General features: G+C 41.9%; 1 protein-coding gene across 2 annotated transcripts in view; it reads left to right on the top strand.

Annotated features, from left to right (window-relative positions):
- NAIP (NLR family apoptosis inhibitory protein) overlaps window positions 1-8,484 on the top strand; it is a 49,331-nt gene extending 40,847 nt beyond the window's left edge. For both annotated transcript variants that reach the window (XM_055367036.2, XM_031003317.3), the window contains 3 exons: window positions 184-270; window positions 2,131-2,295; window positions 6,110-8,484. In XM_055367036.2, coding sequence (XP_055223011.2) covers window positions 184-270; window positions 2,131-2,295; window positions 6,110-6,474 — 617 coding nt within the window. In that variant the 3' untranslated portion in view covers window positions 6,475-8,484. The remainder of the gene's footprint in view (window positions 1-183; window positions 271-2,130; window positions 2,296-6,109) is intronic.
- The last annotated feature ends 15,043 nt before the right edge of the window (window positions 8,485-23,527 follow it).

Genomic DNA, 23,527 nt, shown 5'->3' with positions numbered 1-23,527 from the left:
AATTTTAACGACATTTCTAGTTATCAGAATTATTTTCTGAGCAAAAATTTGTTTTATCTACTTAGTCATATGAATTCAATCTGAATTATTACATTAATTTCTAATTTCTTCATTTTAAAGATGTTACACTTTGCTGTGAGAGATGTAGCTGACATAACTAAATTTTTATTTTCCCTTTCATAGTTGCCAGTTTGCCAAATTTTATTTCTCTGAAGATATTAAATCTTGAAGGACAGCAATTTCCTGATGAGGAAACATCAGAAAAATTTGGTATGTTTACAAAATAGTGCTTTTTACGTATTCTTATTCTCTTTCTGCCTAGAATCCTTTTTCTCCTATTCTGAATTAGCCACAAGGAAGCAAGATATGCATTAGCTACCCTTGCTTACCAGAACGAAGTGATAGTCATGCTCAACTTCTACCCACCAAATGCCTTCACTACAGTTTTACCTGCAGACTTGATCTCATTCAAAGCAGAATGACTTCTTAGAGTACATATTTGGTCATTATAGCACTATGCAATTTCATTGTCAGGTATCTGTTCCAAATATAAGACCTCATAGTTTCAAAGGTTACTAGAATATAGGTAAAAATCTATCTTTTAAGGTTAGGAAAACTCAATATGTGAAAACCTGTATTTCATAAAATGACAGCTATAGAATTTAAATACTTTTTGATTTTTAAAAAATGATTATGAAAGTAATGTATGCTCATGGAAAACATTCTAACAGGAAAAAAAAAATAAAGGGAGGCAGTGGAGATAGGGACTGTAGAGCTGTGCTATTCAAAGTGCTTCTCAAACATAAGTGTACATAAAGATTGCCAGGATCCTCCTCTTCCCTTCCTTTGGAGGCAGCTAGGTGGGTGGGGGCTGAGGTGGCAGAGGTAGGATCAGGGCCAAGGGGATGGCTGGCATACATCATAGGTTGATCAAGCAAATAATACAGTGAGTATAGCCAGGTGCAGTGGCTCACATCTGTAATCCCAGCACTTTGGGAGGCCGAGGTGGATGGATCACCTGAGGTCAGGAGTTCAAGACCAGCCTGGCCAACATGGTGAAACCCCATCTCTACTAAAAAATACAAAAATTTGCTGGGCGTGGTGGCACATGCCTGTAGTCCCAGCTACTTGGGAGGCTGAGGCAGGAGAATCTCTCGAACCTGGGAGGCAGAGATTGCAGTGAGCCAAGATCAGGTCACTGTACTCCAGCCTGGGTGGCAGAGCAAGACTCTATCTCAAAAACAAACAAACAAAACAGTGAGTATAATGAGAGCCACGTTTCCTCACAGTTGGAAAAGGAATTTACAAATATTGAAAGGTGAGGCTAGAAAGAGCTTTGAGGTGTTGGATTAGAATTGGAAATATTGGTCTGGCCTCATGGTTTTTTTAACCTATGAACATACATAGAGATCTCCATATATATACATTGATCTCCACATGTCTATAGATACACACATACATATTTCTCAGCTCAGTGGAGAGACTAGAAGGCACTGCAGTAATAATGAACACACCAAGTGCCTAGATACTGAATTCTAAATCCTGTCCTTCCGTAAAGGAACCAGGGTCCTTGCAAAATTGGCTGATTCAAGAACTGAGACAGGGAAAGAAAATGATAAGCCTGGGACATTGTTTTATGCTAGAAATTATTCAATATATTTCCATGCATGAGGCCTCAGAAGTTACCTTTCTAATGATCAAATGATCTATCATGTGCCATGCTAGGAAGGAGTCGAAGTGAAAAGGAAGGTTCTAAGAGTGGTGGACTGTGAGGCTTTAGGGCCAGGAGGCCGGTGCAGAATCACTGAGCATGACAGCGGGAGGTGGAATGGGAAAGGAGGTGGCTGAAGGCATTGCAGAGCTGGGAAAGGAAACTGCAGGTCAGGAAAAGCTTCATTCTAAACGAGGAATGGAGATTTAATTGGCAGCCTGGACTTTAGTGCAGGAGAGATTGGTTGGTAGGGTGTGGTGGAGGAATTGTCTGGAGGAGCGAGGAAGACGGAAGCATGTGCTGGCCCTTCTCTTGCTTCCTGGACTGTGCATGATGTTTAGACCATGCATGATTTTCAGATTACTGTTGCATAAGAACAAAAAGTACAAAGAGAATAGCTTTTTGGTCTTTTCTGACAGCCTACATTTTAGGTTCTCTTAGTAACCTGGAAGAATTGATCCTTCCTACTGGGGATGGAATTTATCGAGTGGCCAAACTGATCATCCAGCAGTGTCAGCAGCTTCATTGTCTCCGAGTCCTCTCATTTTTCAAGACTTTGAATGATGACAGCGTGGTGGAAATTGGTGAGCTAGTGTTTCAGCTTGCATGGAAGCCAGTGGTATAGCCAAGCTTTCTGCTGCAACATGTCTATGTAAACATTTGCCCCTCTAGAAATTTTCAACCCGCTTCCTCATTTTCACTATCATACTGTTCCTTCTAGTGTCCTTCTGTGGATTTAGGTGCATTCTGGTCAGATGTGGAAGTACAAAAAGGTCTCCCATTTGTGGATATACAAGCCCTCAAATCTGTGTTCTTGCCACCTGGTGTTTCAGACACCTGGCCACATACTCTCCTAAGTACTCCTTTTTAAAACTGAAGATGAATATACACACAGAAAAGTATAAAAATTATGTGTACTGCTCACTGAATTTTATTTTCTTATTTTCTTATTTATTTATTTTTTTTGAGACAGAGTTTCGCTCGTGTTGCCCAGGCTGGAGTACAATGGCACGATCTCGGGTCACTGCAGACTCTGCCTCCTGGGTTCAAGCGATTCTCCTGCCTCAGCCTCCCAAGTAGCTAGGATTACAGGTGAACGCCACCACGCCTGGCTAATTTTGTATTTTTAGTAAACACAGGGTTTCACCATGTTGGCCAGGCTAGTCTCGAACTCCTGACCTCAAGTGAGCCACAGTGCCTGGCCTGAGGAACTGAGATTTCTGTCGAGACCTGAAGGAAGAATGACCCAGGAATAGTTGGTAGAGGAGGAATTGAGACATCATTTCAAACAGAGGTAATCACTTATGTCATAGCCTGGAGTTAAAGAGAACCAGATATATTTGAAGGACTTGGGGGAAAAAAAGGAATGTCTGGAGCAAGAGGCAAGAGTGAGTTGTGAGAAGAAGACTGGAGAGCAAAGTAAAAGCCCGATTGGAGAGGCTTTGTCGGGTGTGTTACAAGGGCTGGATCTCATTTTCTTACTGCTCAGCACTGTTATTTTATGTTATTTAAAACAGCTGGGCGTGGTGGCTCACGCCTGTAATCCCAGCACTTTGGGAGGCCGAGGCGGGTGGATCATGAGGTCAGGAGATTGAGACCATCCTGGCTAACATGGTGAAACCCCGTCTCTACTAAAAATACAAAAAATTAGCCGGGCGTGGTGGCGGGCACCTGTAGTCCCAGCTATTCGGGAGGCTGAGGCAGGAGAATGGTGTGAACCCGGGAGGCGGAGCTTGCAGTGAGCCAAGATCATGCCACTGCACTCCAGCCTGGGCAACAGAACGAGACTCCGTCTCAAAACAAAAAACAAAAAACAATGACAACTTACAACCTTTTTCTTAAAGGCCTTGTTTCTTCCTCCTTATGAGGAAGAATTTAATAACATTAAATTTTGTGGTCTCTCTCATCCTCATTTACTATAAATTATTTGTGTTTTATTCTTCTCACTACATTAGGTCAAAGCCTTCCTTGGAACTTGAATCTCACACACAGATTTGAGCCAGTAACCCCTGTCGCTCTCCCTCCTGAGAGCAGGTGTTTTCTCTTCCCGGCGCCCAGCAGAGTATGCCTGGCCCATAGTGGGAACTCAGTAAATATTTGTTGACTGAATAAAGAAAACTTACTTTTCTGTAGCTTCTTCTGATGGACAGCTGAGAGGCCATTGTTTGCCTACAGTCAGTAATGCTTAAACTTTACCTGTAGGAGACAGCATTCAGACACATCACAGAACCGGCTAATCACACAATATGAAGTGGGAGTTATGCTGAAACAGGGGAAAGAAGGGAATGGATGTGGAAGACCTGAGTCTTTCTTCAAGTCTCTCCAGACGTGTCTTTCATATGGGGGAATGAGAAATAGCTCTTGAATGTTACTGAAGATACCTATTCAGGACATAGCTGAAGACATTTTCTCAGTACCTCTGTTCTTTAATCTCAGTCAAGCTACAGCCATGGATTCTAGATTGAAACCAAACTTAACCTTTGCCCAAGTTAGAAAAAAAAAAGAGGTTTAGCAATTAAAAACAAGGCTGGGCATGGTGGCTCATGCCTGTAATCCCAACACGTTGGGAGGCCAAGATAGAAGGACTGCTTGAGGCCAGGAGTTTGAGACAAGATTGGGCAACATAGCAAGACCTTGTCTCCATAAAAAATTGAAAAATTAGCCAAGCACGGTGGCTAGTCCTGAGTAGCTAGGACTCAGGAAGCTGAAGCGGGAGGATTGCTTGAGCCCAGAAATTCTAGGCTGCAGTGAGTTATAACTGAACCATTGCACTCCAGCCTAGGCAACCAAGTGACACCCTGTCTCAAAAAAAAAAAAAAATTTTTTTTTTTAAAAACCCCTAAACCAAACAACAAGAACTCTGCTTGGTACCCATTCCAAAGTCTAGTCAACCTGTGTTCATTGAGAACACAGGGTGTGCCTGGCTTCCATTTCCTTCAGAGCCCTTAGTCTCAAAAACAGGAGGGTCCCTTCTAGGCAACAGAAATAGGGCATAGCAGTGGACAGTTGGATGACATGGCTTTAGGAATGTCACACCCCCTTCTCTATAAAAGGGGAAGACATAATTGCTACAATCTTTGAAGTCCCTTGTAATTTAGTCTGGATTTTTTTTGTTTTTTCTTTTTGTTTTTTGTTTTTTAGACGGAGTCTTGCTCTGTCACCCAGGCTGGAGTGCAATGGTGGGATTTTGGCTCACTGCAACCTCTACCTCCCAGGTTCAAGCCGATTCTCCTGCCTCAGCCTCCCGAGTAGCTGGGATTACAGGCATGTACCACCATATCCGGCTGATTCTTGTATTTTTAGTAGAGACGGGGTTTCACCATGTTGGCCAGCCTGGTCTCGAACTTCTGACTTCAAGTGATCTACCCACCTCGGCCTCCCAAAATGCTGGGATTACAAGCGTGAGCCACTGTGACTGGCCAATTTAGTCTGGTTTGTAGGCACGATGTGCCTTGGCATGTGACCTCCTGTGAGACCAAAAGAGAAGCTCATATTTGTCCAGGATGGCGAAACTCTCAGCACAATGGCGTCAGTGCTTTAGGCTTGGCTGTACTTCTTTGGTTTCTGCTTCTCCCTTAGATTTTTGCCAGGTGGTTCTTTATTAACCCATCAGCTCTTTGGGGTTTTTAAGGAGATATTTTCAAAATATTATATTAAGCTGGGCACAGTGACACCTGCTTGTAATCCCAGCTACTTGGGAAGCTGAGGCAGGAGGATCACTTGAGTCCAGGAGTTTGAGACCAGCCTGTGATGGCCAGGCGCGGTGGCTCATGCCTGTAATCCCAGCACTTTGGGAGGCCAAGGCGGGTGGATCACGAGGTCAGGAGATCGAGACCATCCTGGCTAACACGATGAAACCCCGTCTCTACTAAAAATACAAAAAATTAGCCGGGCGCGGTGGTGGGCGCCTGTAGTCCCAGCTACTTGGGAGGCTGAGGCAGGAGAATGGCGTGAACCCGGGAGGCGGAGCTGGCAGTGAGCCGAGATTGCGCCACCGCACTCCAGCCTGAGCGAGACTCCGGCTCAAAAAAAAAAAAAAAAAAATTAGCTGGGCATGGTGGCGGGCACCTGTAGTCCCAGCTACTCGGGAGGCTGAGGCAGGAGAATGGCATGAACCTGGGAGGCGGAGGTTGCAGTGAGCTGAGATCATGCCACTGCACTGAAGCCTGGGCAACAGAGCGAGACTCCATCTCAAAAAAAAAAAAAAAAAAAGAAAGAAAGAAAAAGAGACCAGCCTGTGTTAACATAGCAAGACCCCATTTCAAAAAACAAAATTATATTGAGTACTTCCTACTAGCAGTAGTGGTGGGAGAGGAGGCTGGTTCAAATAACCTTGTCTACCATTATTGAAATGGAAGTCCTTATGATTCTATTTTCATGAATGTTTTGTTCTTGTAGCCAAAGTAGCAATCAGTGGAGGTTTCCAGAAACTTGAGAACCTAAAGCTTTCAATCAATCACAAGATTACAGAGGAAGGATACAGAAATTTCTTTCAAGCACTGGACAACATGCCAAACTTGCAGAAGTTGGACATCTCCAGGCATTTCGCAGAGTGTATCAAAGTTCAGGCCACAACAGTCAAGTCTTTGAGTCAATGTGTGTTACGACTACCAAGGCTCATTAGACTGAACATGTTAAGTTGGCTCTTGGATGCAGATGATATTGCATTGCTTAATGTCATGAAAGAAAGACATCCTCAATCTAAGTACTTAACTATTCTCCAGAAATGGACACTGCCGTTCTCTCCAATCATTCAGAAATAAAAGATTCAGCTAAAAACTGCTGAATCAATAATTTGTCTTGGGGCATATTGAGGATGTAAAAAAAGTTGTTGATTAATGCTAAAAACCAAATTATCCAAAATTATTAAATATTGCATACAAAAGAAAAATGTGTAAGGCTTGCTAAAAAACAAAACAAAACAAAACAAAACAGTCTTGCATACTCACCACCAAGCTCAAGAAATAAATCATCACCAATACCTTTGAGGTCCCTGAGTAATCCACCCCAGCTAAAGGCAAACCCTTCAGTCAAGTTTATACAGCTAACCCTCCATTGTCCATGGTCAACAGGGAAGGGGTTGGGGACAGGTCTGCCAATCTATCTATCTAAAAGCCACAATATGGAAGAAGTATTCAAATTATATAATAAATGGCTAACTTAACGGTTGAATCAGTTTCATACATGGAGGAAACGGGTTTAACACAGGATCCACATGAATCTTCTGTGGGCCGAGAGATAATCCTTAATCCTTGTTGAACCTGTTTTCTATATTGAACTAGCTTTGGTACAGTAGAGTTAACTTACTTTCCGTTTATCCACTGCCAATATAAAGAGGAAACAGGGGTTAGGGAAAAATGACTTCATTCCAGAGGCTTCTCAGAGTTCAACATATGCTATAATTTAGAATTTTCTTATGAATCCACTCTACTTCGGTAGAAAATATTTTATCTCTAGTGATTGCATATTATTTCCATATCATAGTATTTCATAGTATTATATTTGATATGAGTGTCTATATCAATGTCAGTGTCCAGAATTTCATTCCTACCAGTTAAGTAGTTTTCTGAACGGCCAGAAGACCATTCTAAATTCATGATACTACTATAAGTTGGTAAACAACCATACTTTTATCCTCATTTTTATTCTCACTAAGAAAAAAGCCAACTCCCCTCCCCTTGCCCAAGTATGAAATATAGGGACAGTATGTATGGTGTGGTCTCATTTGTTTAGAAAACCACTTACGACTGGGTGCGGGGGCTCACACCTGTAATCCCAGCACTTTGGGAGGCTGAGGCGGGTGAATCATTTGAGGTGAGGAATTCGAGACCAGCCTGGCCAGCATGGTGAAACCCCATCTCTACCAAAAATACAAAAATTAGCCAGGTGTGGTGGCACATGCCTGTAGTCCCAGCCACCAGGGCGGCTGAGACGCAAGACTTGCTTGAACCCGGGAGGCAGAGGTTGCAGTGAGCCAAGATGGCGCCACTGCATTCCAGCCTGGGCAACAGAGCGAGACCCTGTCTCAAAACAAAAAACAAAAAACAAAACCATTTATATTGCTAGCTACATTAAGAATTTCTGAATATGTTACTGAGCTTGCTTGTGGTAACCGTTTATAATATCAGAAAGTATATGTACACCAAAACATGTTGAACATCCATGTTGTACAACTGAAATATAAATAATTTTGTCAATTATACCTAAATAAAACTGGAAAAAAATTTCTGGAAGTTTATATCTAAAAATGTTAATAGTGCGTACCTCTAGGAAGTGGGCCTGGAAGCCATTCTTACTTTTCAGTCTCTCCCATTCTGTACTGTTTTTTGTTTTACTTGTGCCTGCATTATTTTTCTATTTAAAACAAAAATAAATCTAGTTTAGTACTAAAACATTAACTGGAGCTACCTCTGGAGGGCAAGAGTACTAGAAGGTGGGATGGATTGTCTTCCTGCTTGTCTGATTTTATATGTAATACCTTTGTAATTAGAAAGGTTGTTAAGCATTATATCAGAATCCAGTCAGGAGACAGAAAGCACACAGAAATTTGAATGGGGAAAGTTTAATATACAGATGCTCGGCTGGCCGCAGTGGCTCACGCCTGTAATTCCAGCACTTTGGGAGGCTGAGGTGGGCAGATCACTTGAGGTCAGGAGTTCGAGACCAGCCTGGCCAACATGGTGAACTCCTGTCTCTACTAAAAATACAAAAAAAAATTAAAAAAAAAAAAAAAAAAGCCAGGCATGGTGGTGTGCACCTGTAGTCTCAGCTACTTGGGAGGCTGAGGCAGGAGAATTGCTTGAACCCAGGAGGCAGAGGTTGCAGTGAGCCAAGATCACGCCACTGCATTCCAGCCTGGGTGACAGAGCAAGACTCCATTTCAAATAAATAAATAAATAAATAAAATAAGATGCTCCTCAACTTACAACAGGGTTATATCCTGAAAAACCCATTGTAAGTAGAAAATATTGTATGTCAGAAATGCATTTAATATACCTAAACTACCAAACATCATCGCTTAACCTGACCTACCTTAAACACGCTGAGAACACTTATATTAGCTTACAGTTGGGCAAAATCATAAACACAAAGCCTATTTTATAATAAAGTATTGAAAATCTCACGCAATTTATTGAATACTGTACAGAAAGTGAAAAATAGAGGTCGTATGGGTACTTGAGGAACAGTTTCTACTGAATGCGGATCACTTTTGCACCATTGCAAAGTAGAAAAATCCTAAGTCAAGTCATCATGAGTTGGGGACTGTCCGTAAGAGTTATTAACAGAGGATTGGAATGGGGATTGGGTAGTAAGGAATAAAGAGAAGCCTGGGCAGATGCAGGGAACAGCCGATATGGGCTTTTCACTCCAGGCTGAGACAGAACAACTCAAAGAAGAAAGCTCAGGGCTGAGATCCGGGCTGAGATCCAGACTTCGTGTGAGAGGACACAGCTGTGAAAGACAGAGGTTTGCTGAGGCTGTGGAGTTGCAGCTGGAGAAGGTGCTGGGCTTGGGGAACTTTGCAGAGAAGGGACCTTGTGCATGTCAAGGGAAGCCATTCATATGGGGGTACTGTGCGCTGCTGACCATTGGGTGCTGCTGAAGTTAGGCACTACCCAAGAAGTGTGCAGCCAGAACGAGGTGCTGCAGAAGCAGAGTGTATGTGCTACAGGAGCTGGTATTGCAGATGGCACAGGTGTTGCAGGTGTCTGCCTAGAGGAGCACAATGGAACCAGGCAAAGCAGCCCTTGCCCCTTCAGTGTGTCAGCAGCACCCTCGATTGACAAAGTTTTACTCTGTGCTTACTGTCATGGGAGAGGTATTTACAGGGCCCAGATCTATTATTACAGAACAGACAATGAAGACTGAATGTGGATATGAGAGGCAACAACTAGCATAACTCATTAAATCTAATAGTGCACACATAAACACAAAATAACCTAGTAATTTTTTAATATTGACTGACAGGATATATGCACGTGATATATTTATAAATTCATGGAAAACTTATATAAAAAACAGGCAACCATAACTGAGTTTAGGGAGGAGAACAGGATGGTTGGTGGACAGAAAAGGGAGAGAGGGAAGTTTGCTTTTTTTCTCCTGCATACCCTTTTATACCAGTTGAGTTTTGTCCCATGTGTGCATACTATTAAAAAACCATAATACTTGACCAGGTGCGGTGGCTCACGCTGGTAATCCCAGCACTTTGGGAGGCCAAGGTGGGTGGATCACCTGAGGTTGGGAGTTCGAGACCAGCCTGACCAACATGGAGAAACCTTGTCTCTACTAAAAATACAAAATTAGCCACGCATGGTGGTGCATTCCTGTAATCCCAGCTACTCGGGAGGCTGAGGCAGGAGAATTGCTTGAACCCAGGAGGCGGAGGTTGCGGTGAGCCAAGAACATGCTATTGCACTCTAGCCTGGGCAACAAGAGCAAAATTCTGCCTCAAAAAAAAAAAAAAAAAAAAAAAATCATAAGATTCCATGCAAATTATTTTTCCAGAGCTTCTTCTAACGGCATTTAGTTCAAGCAGCGGTCAGTAAAGTATGGCCCTGGACTGTCCAGCCCTCAAGCTAAGAATGGTTTTCACATTTTTTAAAGCAACAGAGACTATCAGTGGCCTACAAAGCTAAAACATTTACTCTGTTCTTTTACAGAAAATAAACTATTTCTATGACAAAATACTTTTGAATCATAAGCTCATCATGCCCTTTATTCTAGTTTACATCAGTCTTCATAGGACTCCCAAGTCATCCCTCATTGACCTAAAAACTGTCCTCATGGTTGTAAGCCCTCCCTCCCTTCCTCCATCCATCTCTCCCTCTCTCTTTTTCTCCTTCCCTCTCTCCCTTCCTTCCTTTTCTTTCATAAAGAAAAGAGGTTTAGTTGACTCACGGTTCTGCAGGCTTTACAGGAAGCATGGTGCTGGCATCTGCTCGGCTTTTAGGGAGGCCTCAGGAAACTAAAATCATGGCAGAAGGTGAGCACACATGTCACATGATGAAAGCAGAAACAAGTGAGAGACAGTGGGGTGGGCAGGGGGCAGGTTTCACACACTTTTAAATGACCAGATCTCATGAGAACTCAGTAACAACACAAAGGTAACACCAAGCCATGAGGGATCTGCCCCCATGATCCAAACACCTCCCACCATGCCCCATCTCCAACACTGGGGATAAAATTCAACATGAGTAGAGATAAATATCCAAACCACATCATTCCACCTCTGGCCCCTCCCAAATCTTATGTCCTTTTCACAATGCAAAATACAACCATGCCTTCCCAACAGTGCCCCAAAGTCTTAACTCATTCCAGCATTAACTCAGAAGTCCAAAGTCTCATCTGAGACAAGGCAAATCCCTTCCACCTATGAGCCTATAAAATAAAAAACAAATTATTTACTTCCAACATACAATCAGGGTTCAGGGGTTGGGGAAATATTCCCATTAGGGAAAAATCTGCCAAAAAAGGGGGCTATAGGCCCCACGCAAGTTCAAAACCCAGCATGGCAGTCATTAAATCATGAAACTCCACAATGATCTCCTTGGTTTCCATGTGGCACACTGATATGAGGGTTGGGCTCCCAAGGCCTTGGGCAGCTCTGCTCCTATAGCTTTGCAGAGTTCAGCCTGCTGTCACAGGCTGGGTTGAGTGCCTGTGGCTTTTCCAAGTGCAGGGTACAAGCTGCCAGTGGCTCTACCATTCTGGAGAACAGTAGCCCTCTTCTCACAGCTCCACTAGGCAGTGCCCCAGTAGGGACTCTGCGTGGGGCCTTTAACCCCACATTTCCCCTCCACGCTGCCCTAGTAGAGGCTCTCTGTGAGGGCTCTGCCCCTGCAGCAGGGTTCTGCTTGGACACCCAGGCTTTTCCATACATCCTCTGAAATCCAGGCAGAGGCTACCAAGAATTCACCATTTTTGCATTCTGTGTGCCTGCAGGCTTACCACCTAATGGAAGCTGTGAAGGCTACGGCTTATGCCCTCCAAAGTAACAGCCCAAGCTGTACCTAGGCCCCTTTGAGCCCCTGCTGGAGTTGGAGCCATCTGGATGCAGGGAGCACTGTTCTGAGGCTGCACAGGGCAACAGGGCCCTGGGCTCAGCCCAGGAAAATATTCAGTCCTCCTTGGCTTCAGGGCCTATGACAGGAGGGGCTGCCCCATAGGTCTCTGAAATGCCTTTGAGGCCTTTTCCCCATTGTCTTGGATATTACCACTTGGATCCCTTTCAGTTATGCAAATATCAGCAAGTGGTTGCTCCACAGCCTGCTTGAATTCCTTGGAGAAAATGTTTTTTGTTTTTTGTTTTTTTTTTTTTTTTTACCACCTGGCTAGGCTGCAAAACTTCCCAACTTTTAGGCTCTGCTTCCTGTTTAAATGTAAGTTCCAAATTTAAGTCATTCATTTGCCCCCACATCTGAGCACAGGCTGTTAGTAGCAGAAGGCCACATCTTGAATGCTTTGCTGCTTAGAAATTTCTTCTGCCACATACCCTAGGTCATAGTTTTTAAGTTCAAACTTCCACAGATCCCTAGGACACAAGCAGAATGCAGCCAAGTTATTTGCTAAGGCATAACGTGTGACTTTTGCTCCAGTTCCCAATAAATTCATTTCCTTTTGAGACCCTGTCAACCTGGACTTCACTGTCCCTATCACCATCAGCATTTTGGTCACAACCACTTATCTAGTCTCTAAGAAGTTCCAAACTTGCCGGGAGCGGTGGCTCACGCCTGTAAACCTAGCACTTTGGGAGGTCGAGGTGGGTGAATCACTTGAGGTCAGGAGTTCGAGACCAGCCTGGCCAACATGGTGAAACCCCATCCCTACTAAAAATACAAAAATATTAGCCAGGCATGGTGGTGCATGCCTGTAACCCCAGCTGCTTGGGAAGCTGAGGCAGAAGAATCACTTGAACCCGGGAGGCGGAGGTTGCAGTGAGCCAAGATCACGCCACTGCACTCCAGCCTGGGCGACAGAGCAAGACACCGTCTCAAAAAAAAAAAAAAAAAGTTCGAAACTTACCCTCATTTTCCTGTCTTCTTCTGAGCCCTGTAAACTCTTCCAACCACTACTCATTACCCAGTTCCAAAGCTGTTTCCACATTTTCAGGTATCTTTATAGCAATGCCCAACTTCTCGGTACCAATTTTCTGTATTGGGGCATTCTTGCACTGCTATAAAGAAATACCTCAAACTGGGTAATTTACAAAGAGGTTTAATTGGCTCATGGTTCTGCAGGCTTTACAGGAAGCATGGTGCTGGCATCTGCTTGGCTTCTAGGGAGACCTCAGGAAGCTTACAGTCATGGTGGAAGGTGAAGGGGTAGCAGACACATCACATGGTAAAAGCAGGGGCAAGTGAGAGAGCTAAACTCCCGCTTTCTGATCACATATCCCAACCTGCTCCAACTCCCTAAATCCTTCCACTGTGTCTACATGGTAGAATCTCCTACATCCACAACTTCTTATGTCAACATTCCTTCTATTTCTTGATCTAACTCCTCATTCTCAAGCTTTTTTTTTAACCATGACCCACAATAATAAATTTTACATCAAAACACCATACGCACATACATACACACACACATTACATGTGTATACACAACTGAAGTCCCACAAAAACAAACCTTACTAAAATAAAGCTATATCAGATATGATTTTAATATCCAAATAAACAAAAATTCAGAAATACAAAGTTCCGTGAAAGAGTTGTTTACATGCACTGTCAACTGTTCTCTCATTCTTATGTTCTCTCCCTCCAGGATTTTACCTCCTCCATTCCACCAGAACAGCTCTTATGAGGGTCACCAATGAGCTCCACATTGCTAAATTGGTGAATACTTCTCAGTCCTCACTTTAGTTGACCCATTAGCAGCATTTGACCTATTGGCTTTCACATGGCCCATCACCCCTCTTCCTCAAAACACTGCCTTCATTTGGCTTCCAGGGCATCCCTCTTGATTTTCCTAACTCAATGAGAGCTCCTTCTTAGTCTCCTGCACTGTTTTTCCTCATATCCTATCTCTAACCACTGAGAGAACCCCAAAGTTCTCCTCTGACATCTTCTCTATTTGAATGCACTTCCTCAGCTATCTCCTCTAGTTCAACAGCTTTAAATTTACTAACTTCTACATTTCCATCTCTAGCCCAGACTTCTCCTCTGAACTATTTTTTTATTTTATAATATAGACGGGGTCTCGCTTTGTTGCCCAGTCTGGTCTTGAACTCCTGGGCTCACATGATTCTCCTGCCTTGGCCTCCCAAAGTGCTGAGATTACAGGTATGAGGCATTGCACCTGGCCTGGACTCTTTATTCACATCCAACTTCTACTAATGGGCATCTCAATTTTCACATGTTCAAAACCCAATTTCTTTCCTGCCACAAAAGTACTCCTTATGCAGACCGCCATCTCATTAAATTCTGACTTTATTTTTCCAGTTGCATAAGCCAAAAATCTTGGAGTTATACTTGACACTCCTCTTTCATACACCACATGTAATCAATCTACTGAAAAATCCTGGTGGCTCCACTTGGAAAATATACTCAGATCCAACCACCACTACCCACACTGTCTCTAACTAGTCAGCCTGTTTCCTCCCTTCAAACCTATGGTGTATTTTCAACACAGCAATCAGAAGTCTCTTTCTATAAGTCAGATCATGCTATACCTTGGGTTCAAAACCTTTCCATGGACTCCCAGCTTAAAAAAGTAAATGCTGAAGACCTTACTATCGCTGACATATGGCCTGGCCCTTGACTACCTCTCTTAGCTCCATCTCCTTAATCTCTCCTCCTTACTTCCACTCCAGCCACGATTAACTCCTTGTTGTTCCCCAAACATGTTAAATACACTTGTGTCTTAGGGCCTTTCTATTTGTTATCTCCCTTGCCTGGGATACTCTCCCTCTAGTTGTACCTAGAACAGTTGAATCATCGCATAATTGCTAAAAGGACAAGTGACCATGTGACAACGTTCTTTCATCTTTTATGCAACACCAGAATTTACTTGAAAAAGTTTGTAAGTGGACAAGTATGAAAGACAGATATGTACACAAAGCAACAGGAAGGTAAAGATGATGTGAAAAATGAAAACCAATCCACTGAAAGTCATTGAAATTGGTATTTATAAATGTAAAAACAAAAATGTTTTGCTGTTATGTAACAAAGAATATAGCCATCATCTATCACTTCAACAAAACTATGAGCCCTAAAGTTTTCAAAAGTATTGCAGTTTGGACAGGTGTGGTGGCTCATGCCTACCGTCCCCAGCACTTTGGAAGGCAGGAAGATCACTTGAGGCCAGGTGTTCAAGGCCAGCCTGGGCAACACAGTGAGACCCTATTTCTACAAAAAATAAAAATAAATTAAAAAACAAAAAGTATTGCATTTTGACAAAGTGAGTTCATGAAGAATACAAATAATAAGGTAGAACATAGTAGAGATGCATTTGAAATCCAAAATCCGTATTTAAAGGTAGGTATGTTCCAGATTCATGCATAATGACAGCTGCTTTCAAAGGATGTAATAATGCCTTTTAGGTACACATAAACATTCAAAACTGGGAAAATATGGGAAAAAATGTGGGTCTCCTATATTTGGATTCTCATTAAAATTGCTAACAAAGTTAATTTTCACCATCCCTTTATTCTTCTGTAAATTGTTTATAAAATGACTTGAAAAAGAATGCAGTCAATTCTCATTACTTGAGGTAGTTATGTTCTATGAAGTTGCCACAAACACGCAAATTAGTGAATACTGAGCCATTGCTCCTAACAGAAATACAGGGTTAGGTTCTTGTAAGCCTTTGGTCACATTTTCACCAACTTATAAATACATAAGCTTGTTTTATATCTGTTTCTGTTTAAAGACACATTATTTAATAAATATAGACCTGGCATGGTGGCTCATACCTGTAATCCCAGCACTCTGGGATGCCAAGGTGGGTGGATCACTTGAGGTCAGGAGTTCAAGACTGGCCTACCCAACATGGTAAAACCCCACCTCTACTAAAAATACAAAAATTACGCTGGGTGCAGTGGCGGGTGCCTATAATCCCAGCTACTGGGAAGACTGAGGCAGGAGAATCGTTTGAACCCGGGAGGAGGAGGTTGCAGTGAGCCAAGATTATGCCACTGCACTCCAGCCTGGGTGACAGAGTGAGACTCCATCTCAAAAAATATAATAATAAATAGTGATGACTCATCATCATCTAACTCCCACTCAACAGCACTATAACTCATGACTAAACAAAGGTTATCTAACACATGTATTCTCTAAGGCACCTCACAGCCCGCATGCACCTTGGAATACCACTATATAGCACTTCAGCACAATGCTTGGGAATCACTTTAAACAGTAAAATCACAAACAAAAGGCACAAAAATGTGAAAAATGTAGAACTATATAAACTGCTTTCGAAAAGGACACTTGTTTATAGTAAGAAAGCTACACAAAAAACTGAGCACTGTTCAACCCCAGCTGGGAATATCTGGGTAAGGTTCTCAAATTTTTCACCTCTGCGTATGTCCATGAAAAACCATGAAACTGCCATGAGTATTGATGTTAGGTTACAAATAAATTTTACCAAGTAGGTGCCTTTACAAATACAGATTCTACAAATAAAGAGAATTGACTGTAAATAAAATTTTATAAGCAAAAACTCTGAAAATAAAAACAAATAGTTAAAATGGTAATGGGAAGACCATATAAACAACAGAAAATTAAAAGTTCTTAAACACATGAAAAGGTGCTGAACTTCACAATAAGATAAAAATGTACAAATATGAGATAATCATTTTTAACTATTCAATTGACAAAGATTCAAAGGTTTGATAAATTATCGGCTATTTTGCGGGAAACAAACTCTCCATGTTGGTATAAATATAGATTAATATAACCTCTACTGAAAAAAATTTAGCAAACTTTTATTTAAAATTTAAATGTAGGTCGGGCACGGTGGCTCACGCCTGTAATCCCAGCACTTTGGGAGGCCAAGGCGAGCAGATCACAAGGTCAGGAGTTCAAGACCAGCCTGGCCAACATGGTGAAACCCCGTCTCTACTAAAAAAATACAAAAATTAGCCGGGCATGGTGGCGTGCGCCTGTAATCCTAGCTACTCAGGAGGCTGAGGCAGGAGCACTGCTTGAACCTGGGAGGTGGAGGTTGCGGTGAGCTGAGATCACGCCATTGCACTCCAGCCTGGGCAACAGAGCAAGACTCTGTATCAAAAAAAAAAAAAATTTAAATGCAATAGCCTCTTCAACACAGTAGTTCTAATTCTAGATACTTAATCCTAAAGATGCTGACTGTACTATTAAATAGCAAATGATTAGAAACAAATTAAACTCTCATCCACAAGAGCTCAATTCATTAAGCGTGGTACACATCTATACGAATATCCTGTAAGTGCTTAAAAGAATGAGAGTTTTTTTTTTAATTTTTAATTTTTGCATTTTTCTTTTTTTATTATTATACTTTAAGTTTTAGGGTACATGTGCACAATGTGCAGGTTAGTTACATATGTATACATGTGCCATGCTGGTGTGCTGCACCCATTAACTCATCATTTAGCATTAGGTATATCTCCTAATGCTATCCCTCCCCACTCCCCCCACCCCACAACAGTCCCCAGAGTGTGATGTTCCCCTTCCTGTGTCCATGTGTTCTCATTGTTCAATTCCCACCTATGAGTGAGAACATGCGGTGTTTGGTTTTTTGTCCTTGCAATGGTTTACTGAGAATGATGATTTCCAATTTCATCCATGTCCCTACAAAGGACATGAACTCATCATTTCTTACGGCTGCATAGTATTCCATGGTGTATATGTGCCATATTTTCTTAATCCAGTCTATCATTGTTGGACATTTGGGTTGGTTCCAAGTCTTTGCTATTGTGAATAGTGCCGCAATAAACATACGTGTGCATGTGTCTTCACAGCAGCATGATTTATAGTCCTTTGGGTATATACCCAGTAATGGGATGGCTGGGTCAAATGGTATTTCTAATTCTAGATCCCTGAGGAATCGCCACACTGACTTCCACAATGGTTGAACCAGTTTACACAACTCTCCACCCCACATCAACAGAATATACATTTTTTTCAGCACCACACCACACCTATTCCAAAATTGACCACATACTTGGAAGTAAAGCTCTCCTCAGCAAACGTAAAAGAACAGAAATTATAACAAACTGTCTCTCAGACCACAGTGCAATCAAACTAGAACTTAGGAATAAGAAACTCACTCAAAACCGCTCAACTACATGGAAACTGAACAACCTGCTCCTGAATGACTACTGGGTACATAACGAAATGAAGGCAGAAATAAAGATGTTCTTTGAAACCAACGAGAACAAAGACACAACATACCAGAATTTCTGGGACAAATTCAAAGCAGTGTGTAGAGGGAAATTTATAGCACTAAATGCCCACAAGAGAAAGCAGGAAAGATCCAAAATTGACACCCTAACATCACAATTAAAAGAACTAGAAAAGCAAGAGCAAACACATTCAAAAGCTAGCAGAAGGCAAGAAATAACTAAAATCAGAGCAGAGCTGAAGGAAATAGAGACACAAAAAACCCTTCAAAAAATTAATCCAGGAGCTGGTTTTTTGAAAAGATCAACAAAATTGATAGACCGCTAGCAAGACTAATAAAGAAGAGAGAAGAATCAAATAGACGCAATAAAAAATGATAAAGGGGATATCACCACCGATCCCACAGAAATACAAACTACCATCAGAGAATACTATAAACACTTCTATGCAAATAAACTAGAAAATCTAGAAGAAATGGATAAATTCCTCGACACATACACCCTCCCAAGACTAAACCAGGAAGAAGTTGAATCTCTAAATAGACCAATAACAGGCTCTGAAATGGTGGCAATAATCAATAGCTTACCAACCAAAAAGAGTCCAGGACCAGATGGATTCACAGCCGAATTCTACCAGAGGTACAAGGAGGAACTGGTACCATTCCTTCTGAAATTATTCCAATCAATAGAAAAAGAGGGAATCCTCCCTAACTCATTTTATGAGGCCAGCATCATCCTGATACCAAAGCCAGGCAGAGACACAACCAAAAAAGAGAATTTTAGACTAATATCCTTGATGAACATTGATGCAAAAATCATCAATAAAATACGGGCAAACCGAATCCAGCAGCACATCAAAAAGCTTATCCACCATGATCAAGTGGGCTTCATCCCTGGGATGCAAGGCTGGTTCAATATACGCAAATCAATAAATGTAATCCAGCATATAAACAGAACCAAAGACAAAAACCACATGATTATCTCAATAGATGCAGAAAAGGCCTTTGACAAAATTCAACAATCCTTCATGCTAAAAACTCTCAGTAAATGAGGTATTGATGGGACGTATCTCAAAATAATAAGAGCTATCTATGACAAACCCACAGCCAATATCATACTGAATGGGCAAAAACTGGAAGCATTCCCTTTAAAAACTGGCACAAGACAGGGATGCCCTCTCTCACCACTCCTATTCAACATAGTGTTGGAAGTTCTGGCCAGGGCGATTAGGCAGGAGAAGGAAATAAAGGGTATTCAATTAGGAAAAGAGGAAGCCAAATTGTCCCTGTTTGCAGATTACATGATTGTACATCTAGAAAACCCCATTGTCTCAGCCCAAAATCTCCTTAAGCTGATAAGCAACTTCAGCAAAGTCTCAGGATACAAAATCAATGTACAAAAATCACAAGCATTCTTATACAGCAATAACAGACAAACAGAGAGCCAAATCATGAGTGAACTCCCATTCACAATTGCTTCAAAGAGAATAAAATACCTAGGAATCCAACTTACAAGGGATGTGAAGGACCTCTTCAAGGAGAACTACAAACCACTGCTCAATGAAATAAAAGAGGATACAAACAAATGGAAGAACATTCCATGCTCATGGGTAGGAAGAATCAATATCGTGAAAATGGCCATACTGCCCAAGGTAATTTACAGATTCAATGCCATCCCCATCAAGCTACCAATGACTTTCTTCACAGAATTGGAAAAAACTACTTTAAAGTTCATATGGAACCAAAAAAGAGCCCACATCGCCAAGTCAATCCTAAGCCAAAAGAACAAAGCTGGAGGTATCACGCTACCTGACTTCAAACTATACTACAAGGCTACAGTAACCAAAACAGCATGGTACTGGTACCAAAACAGAGATATAGATCAATGGAACAGAACAGAGCCCTCAGAAATAACGCCGCATATCTACAACTATCTGATCTTTGACAAACCTGAGAAAAACAAGCAATGGGGAAAGGATTCCCTATTTAATAAATGGTGCTGGGAAACTGGCTAGCCATATGTAGAAAGCTGAAACTGGATCCCTTCCTTACACCTTATACAAAAATTAATTCAAGATGGATTAAAGACTTATATGTTAGACCTCAAACCATAAAAACCCTAGAAGAAAACCTAGGCATTACCATTCAGGACATAGGCATGGGCAAGGACTTCATGTCTAAAACACCAAAAGCAACAGCAACAAAAGCCAAAACTGACAAATGGGATCTAATTAAACTAAAGAGCTTCTGCACAGCAAAAGAAACTACCATCAGAGTGAACAGGCAACCTACAAAATGGGAGAAAATTTTTGCAACCTACTCATCTGACAAAGGGCTAATATCCAGAATCTACAATGAACTCAAACAAATTTACAAGAAAAAAACAAACAACCCCATCAAAAAGTGGGCGAAGGACATGAACAGACACTTCTCAAAAGAAGACATTTATGCAGCCAAAAAACACATGAAAAAATGCTATCACTGGCCATTAGAGAAATGCAAATCAAAACCACAATAAGATACCATCTCACACCAGTTAGAATGGCAATCATTAAAAAGTCAGGAAACAACGGGTGCTGGAGAGGATGTGGAGAAATAGGAAGAATGAGAGTTTTAAATACTGATATGGTGTGTTCTCCAAGATATATTGACAGAAAAGCACTTATCTATTGAAGAACATTATATGAATTACCTCTAAAGATAAAAAAATTTAAAAGTTCAAAAAGGGTAATGATGATATATCATGACAGAATTTAATTACTTTTTTTCTTTTTTTTTTTTTTGAGACAGTCACTGAGTCACCCAGGCTGGAGTGTAGTGGCGCGATCTTGGCTCACTGCAACCTCCACCTCCTGGGTTCAAGTGATTCTCATGCTTCAGCCTCTCCAGTAGCTGGGATTACAGGCGCCCACCACCATGCCGAGCTAACTTTTTTTTTTTGTATTTTTAGTAGAGGTGGGGTTTCACCATGTTGGGCCAGGCTGGTCTCGAACTACCGACCTCAGGTGATCCACCCACCTCAGCCTCTCAAAGTGCTAGGATTGCAGGTATGAGCCACCATGCCTGGCCTTAATTACATGTTTTTTAAAAATTCACAATAAATGTATACACAAACATTTTAAAAAACACAAAAGGGTACACTGTGAAAAGTGTACAGAAGGGCTGGGCATGGTGATTCATGCCTGTAATCCTAGCACTTTGGGAGCCCGAGGTGGGAGAATGGCTTGAACCCAGGAACTCGAGACCAGCTTGGGCAACATAGATCATGTCACTACCAAAAAAAAAAAAAGTGTACAGAAGCAGAGTTGCTCTTGTTTTTTGTTTGTTGCTTTGGTTTGGTTTTTTTTTTTTTTGAGACAGGGTCTCAGTCTGTTGCCCAGGCTGAAGTGCAATGGTGTGAACACGGCTCATTACACAGCCTCATCCTCCTGTACTCAAGTGATCCTTTTGCCTCAGCCTCTCCAGTAGCTGGGACTACAGGCATGCACCACCATGCCTTGCTAATTCTTTCATTTTTTGTAGAGTCAGGGGTTTTGCGTTGTTGCTTATGCTGGTCTTGAACTCCTGGGCTCAAGTGATCTGCCCGTCTCGGCCTCCCAAAATGCTGGGATTACAGGTGTAAGCCACCGTGCCTGGCCCAGAGTTGCTCTTAGTAACGTGTTTTTTTTTTTTTTGAGACGGAGTCTCGCTTTTTAGCCCAGGCTTGAGTACAGTGGCGCAATCTCGGCTCACCACAACCTCCACCTCCCGGGTTCAAGCAATTCTCTTGCCTCAGCCTCCCAAGTAGCTGGGACTACAGGCGCGTGCCACCATGCCGGGCTAATTTTTGTATTTTTAGTAGAGACAGGGTTTTACTATGTTGGCCAGGCTGGTCTGGAACTCCTGATCTCAGGTGATCCACCCGCCTCGGCCTCCCAAAATGCTGGGATTACAGGTGTGAGCTGCCACGCCCAGCTGCTCTTAGTAACTTCTGGAATTTGATGTCTAAATTGAATCCATTATTTCAAACATCACAAGACTTAAGTTCATAAAAACTTTTTTAAAAAGTTAACTCTGGGTCAGGCGTAGTGGCTCAAGCTTGTAATCCCAGCACTTTGGGAGGCTGAGGCGGGTGGATTACCTGGGGTCAGGAGTTCCAGACCAGCCTGGCCAACATGGCGAAACCACGTCTCTACTACTAAAAATACAAAAATTAGCCAGGCATAGTGGCACATGCCTGTAGTCCCAGCTGCTCGGGAGGCTGAGGCAGGAGAATTGCTTGAACCTGGGAGGCAGAGGTTGCAGTGAGCTGAAATCGCGCCACTGCACTCCAGCTTGGGTGAGAGTTAGACTGTATCAAAAACAAAAAGAAATTAACTCTGTAGTTTATTTCTGTTAATGGCAACCCTGCAGAGAAGTTAAACTTAGAATATGTCTCAAAGTAATCTCTGTCTGATCCCTTAATGAAGGATCTCTTCAAACACAGCAACTTTTGTCTGTCTTCTGAATGTAGGTACAGCTGTGGCTGTAGAACAGACCACGTAATTTTCATATAGATTCCTTACAACCACAAGGACAATTATTACAATGAAAGCCAGAGAACTAGCTCAGTTTTGATTTTATTACTAGGATAAATCCAGCCAGGTAGTGTGGTGGCTTTGATGTTTTCTGTCTATATCTAATGGGGAAGCTGCTTCATTATTCGATATTAAGATAAATAGGGCCTAAAAATAGTCCTAGGTCAAACACCATTATGATTAACTCAACTTTCAAAACCATTTACCTAATGTAGGATTTGTTAATAAGTCTTCTTCAAAATTAGCAAGAAATACAACTAATGCCTAACCCGTCATGATGAATTAAAGACTGATCCAAAAATAACTGACAGTTCTCTTCCAGTTGCCCTCTTCTTTGACAATCCCACCAGTCTATGCTCTAAGCTCACGCTTGACTTCCAAAAACTGCCAGATATTGTAGACACCATGAAGAATAAGATGTACTACCTTTTCTCTAATGAAAGAGGAAATACAGATATAAACAATATATAAACATAATATAATGTGAAAAGCTATGTATAGAAATAAATAGAGAGGCCGGGTGCAGTGGCTCACGGCTGTAATCCCAGCACTTTGGGAGGCCAGGGTGGTCGAATCACTTGAGGGCAGGAGTTTGAGACCAGCCTGGCCAACATGGGGAAACTCCATCTCTACTAAAAATACAAAAATTAGTGGGGCATGGTGCCACATGCCTGTAATCCCAACTACTCACGTGGCTGAGGCACGAGAACCGCTTGAACCCGGATAGCAGAGGTTGCAGTGAGCTGAGATTGCACCACTGCACTCCAGCGTGGGCAGCAGAGCGAGACTCTCTCAAAAACAAACAAAAATAAGAATATGTAAAGACATGAAAAATGTGACATTAAGTGGGAATACACATGCATATACACAAAATGCTATGGTGGCATCCATATCAAAATATGGGCCAAAGGGCAAAATAATATGCAAAAAAGAAATACAA

Source organism: Gorilla gorilla, chromosome 19 (genome assembly GCF_029281585.2).
Source record: "Gorilla gorilla gorilla isolate KB3781 chromosome 19, NHGRI_mGorGor1-v2.1_pri, whole genome shotgun sequence".
Lineage (NCBI taxonomy): Eukaryota > Metazoa > Chordata > Mammalia > Primates > Hominidae > Gorilla > Gorilla gorilla.
Note: the sequence above shows the minus strand (reverse complement) of the source record. Positions and strands in the feature narration are given on the sequence as shown.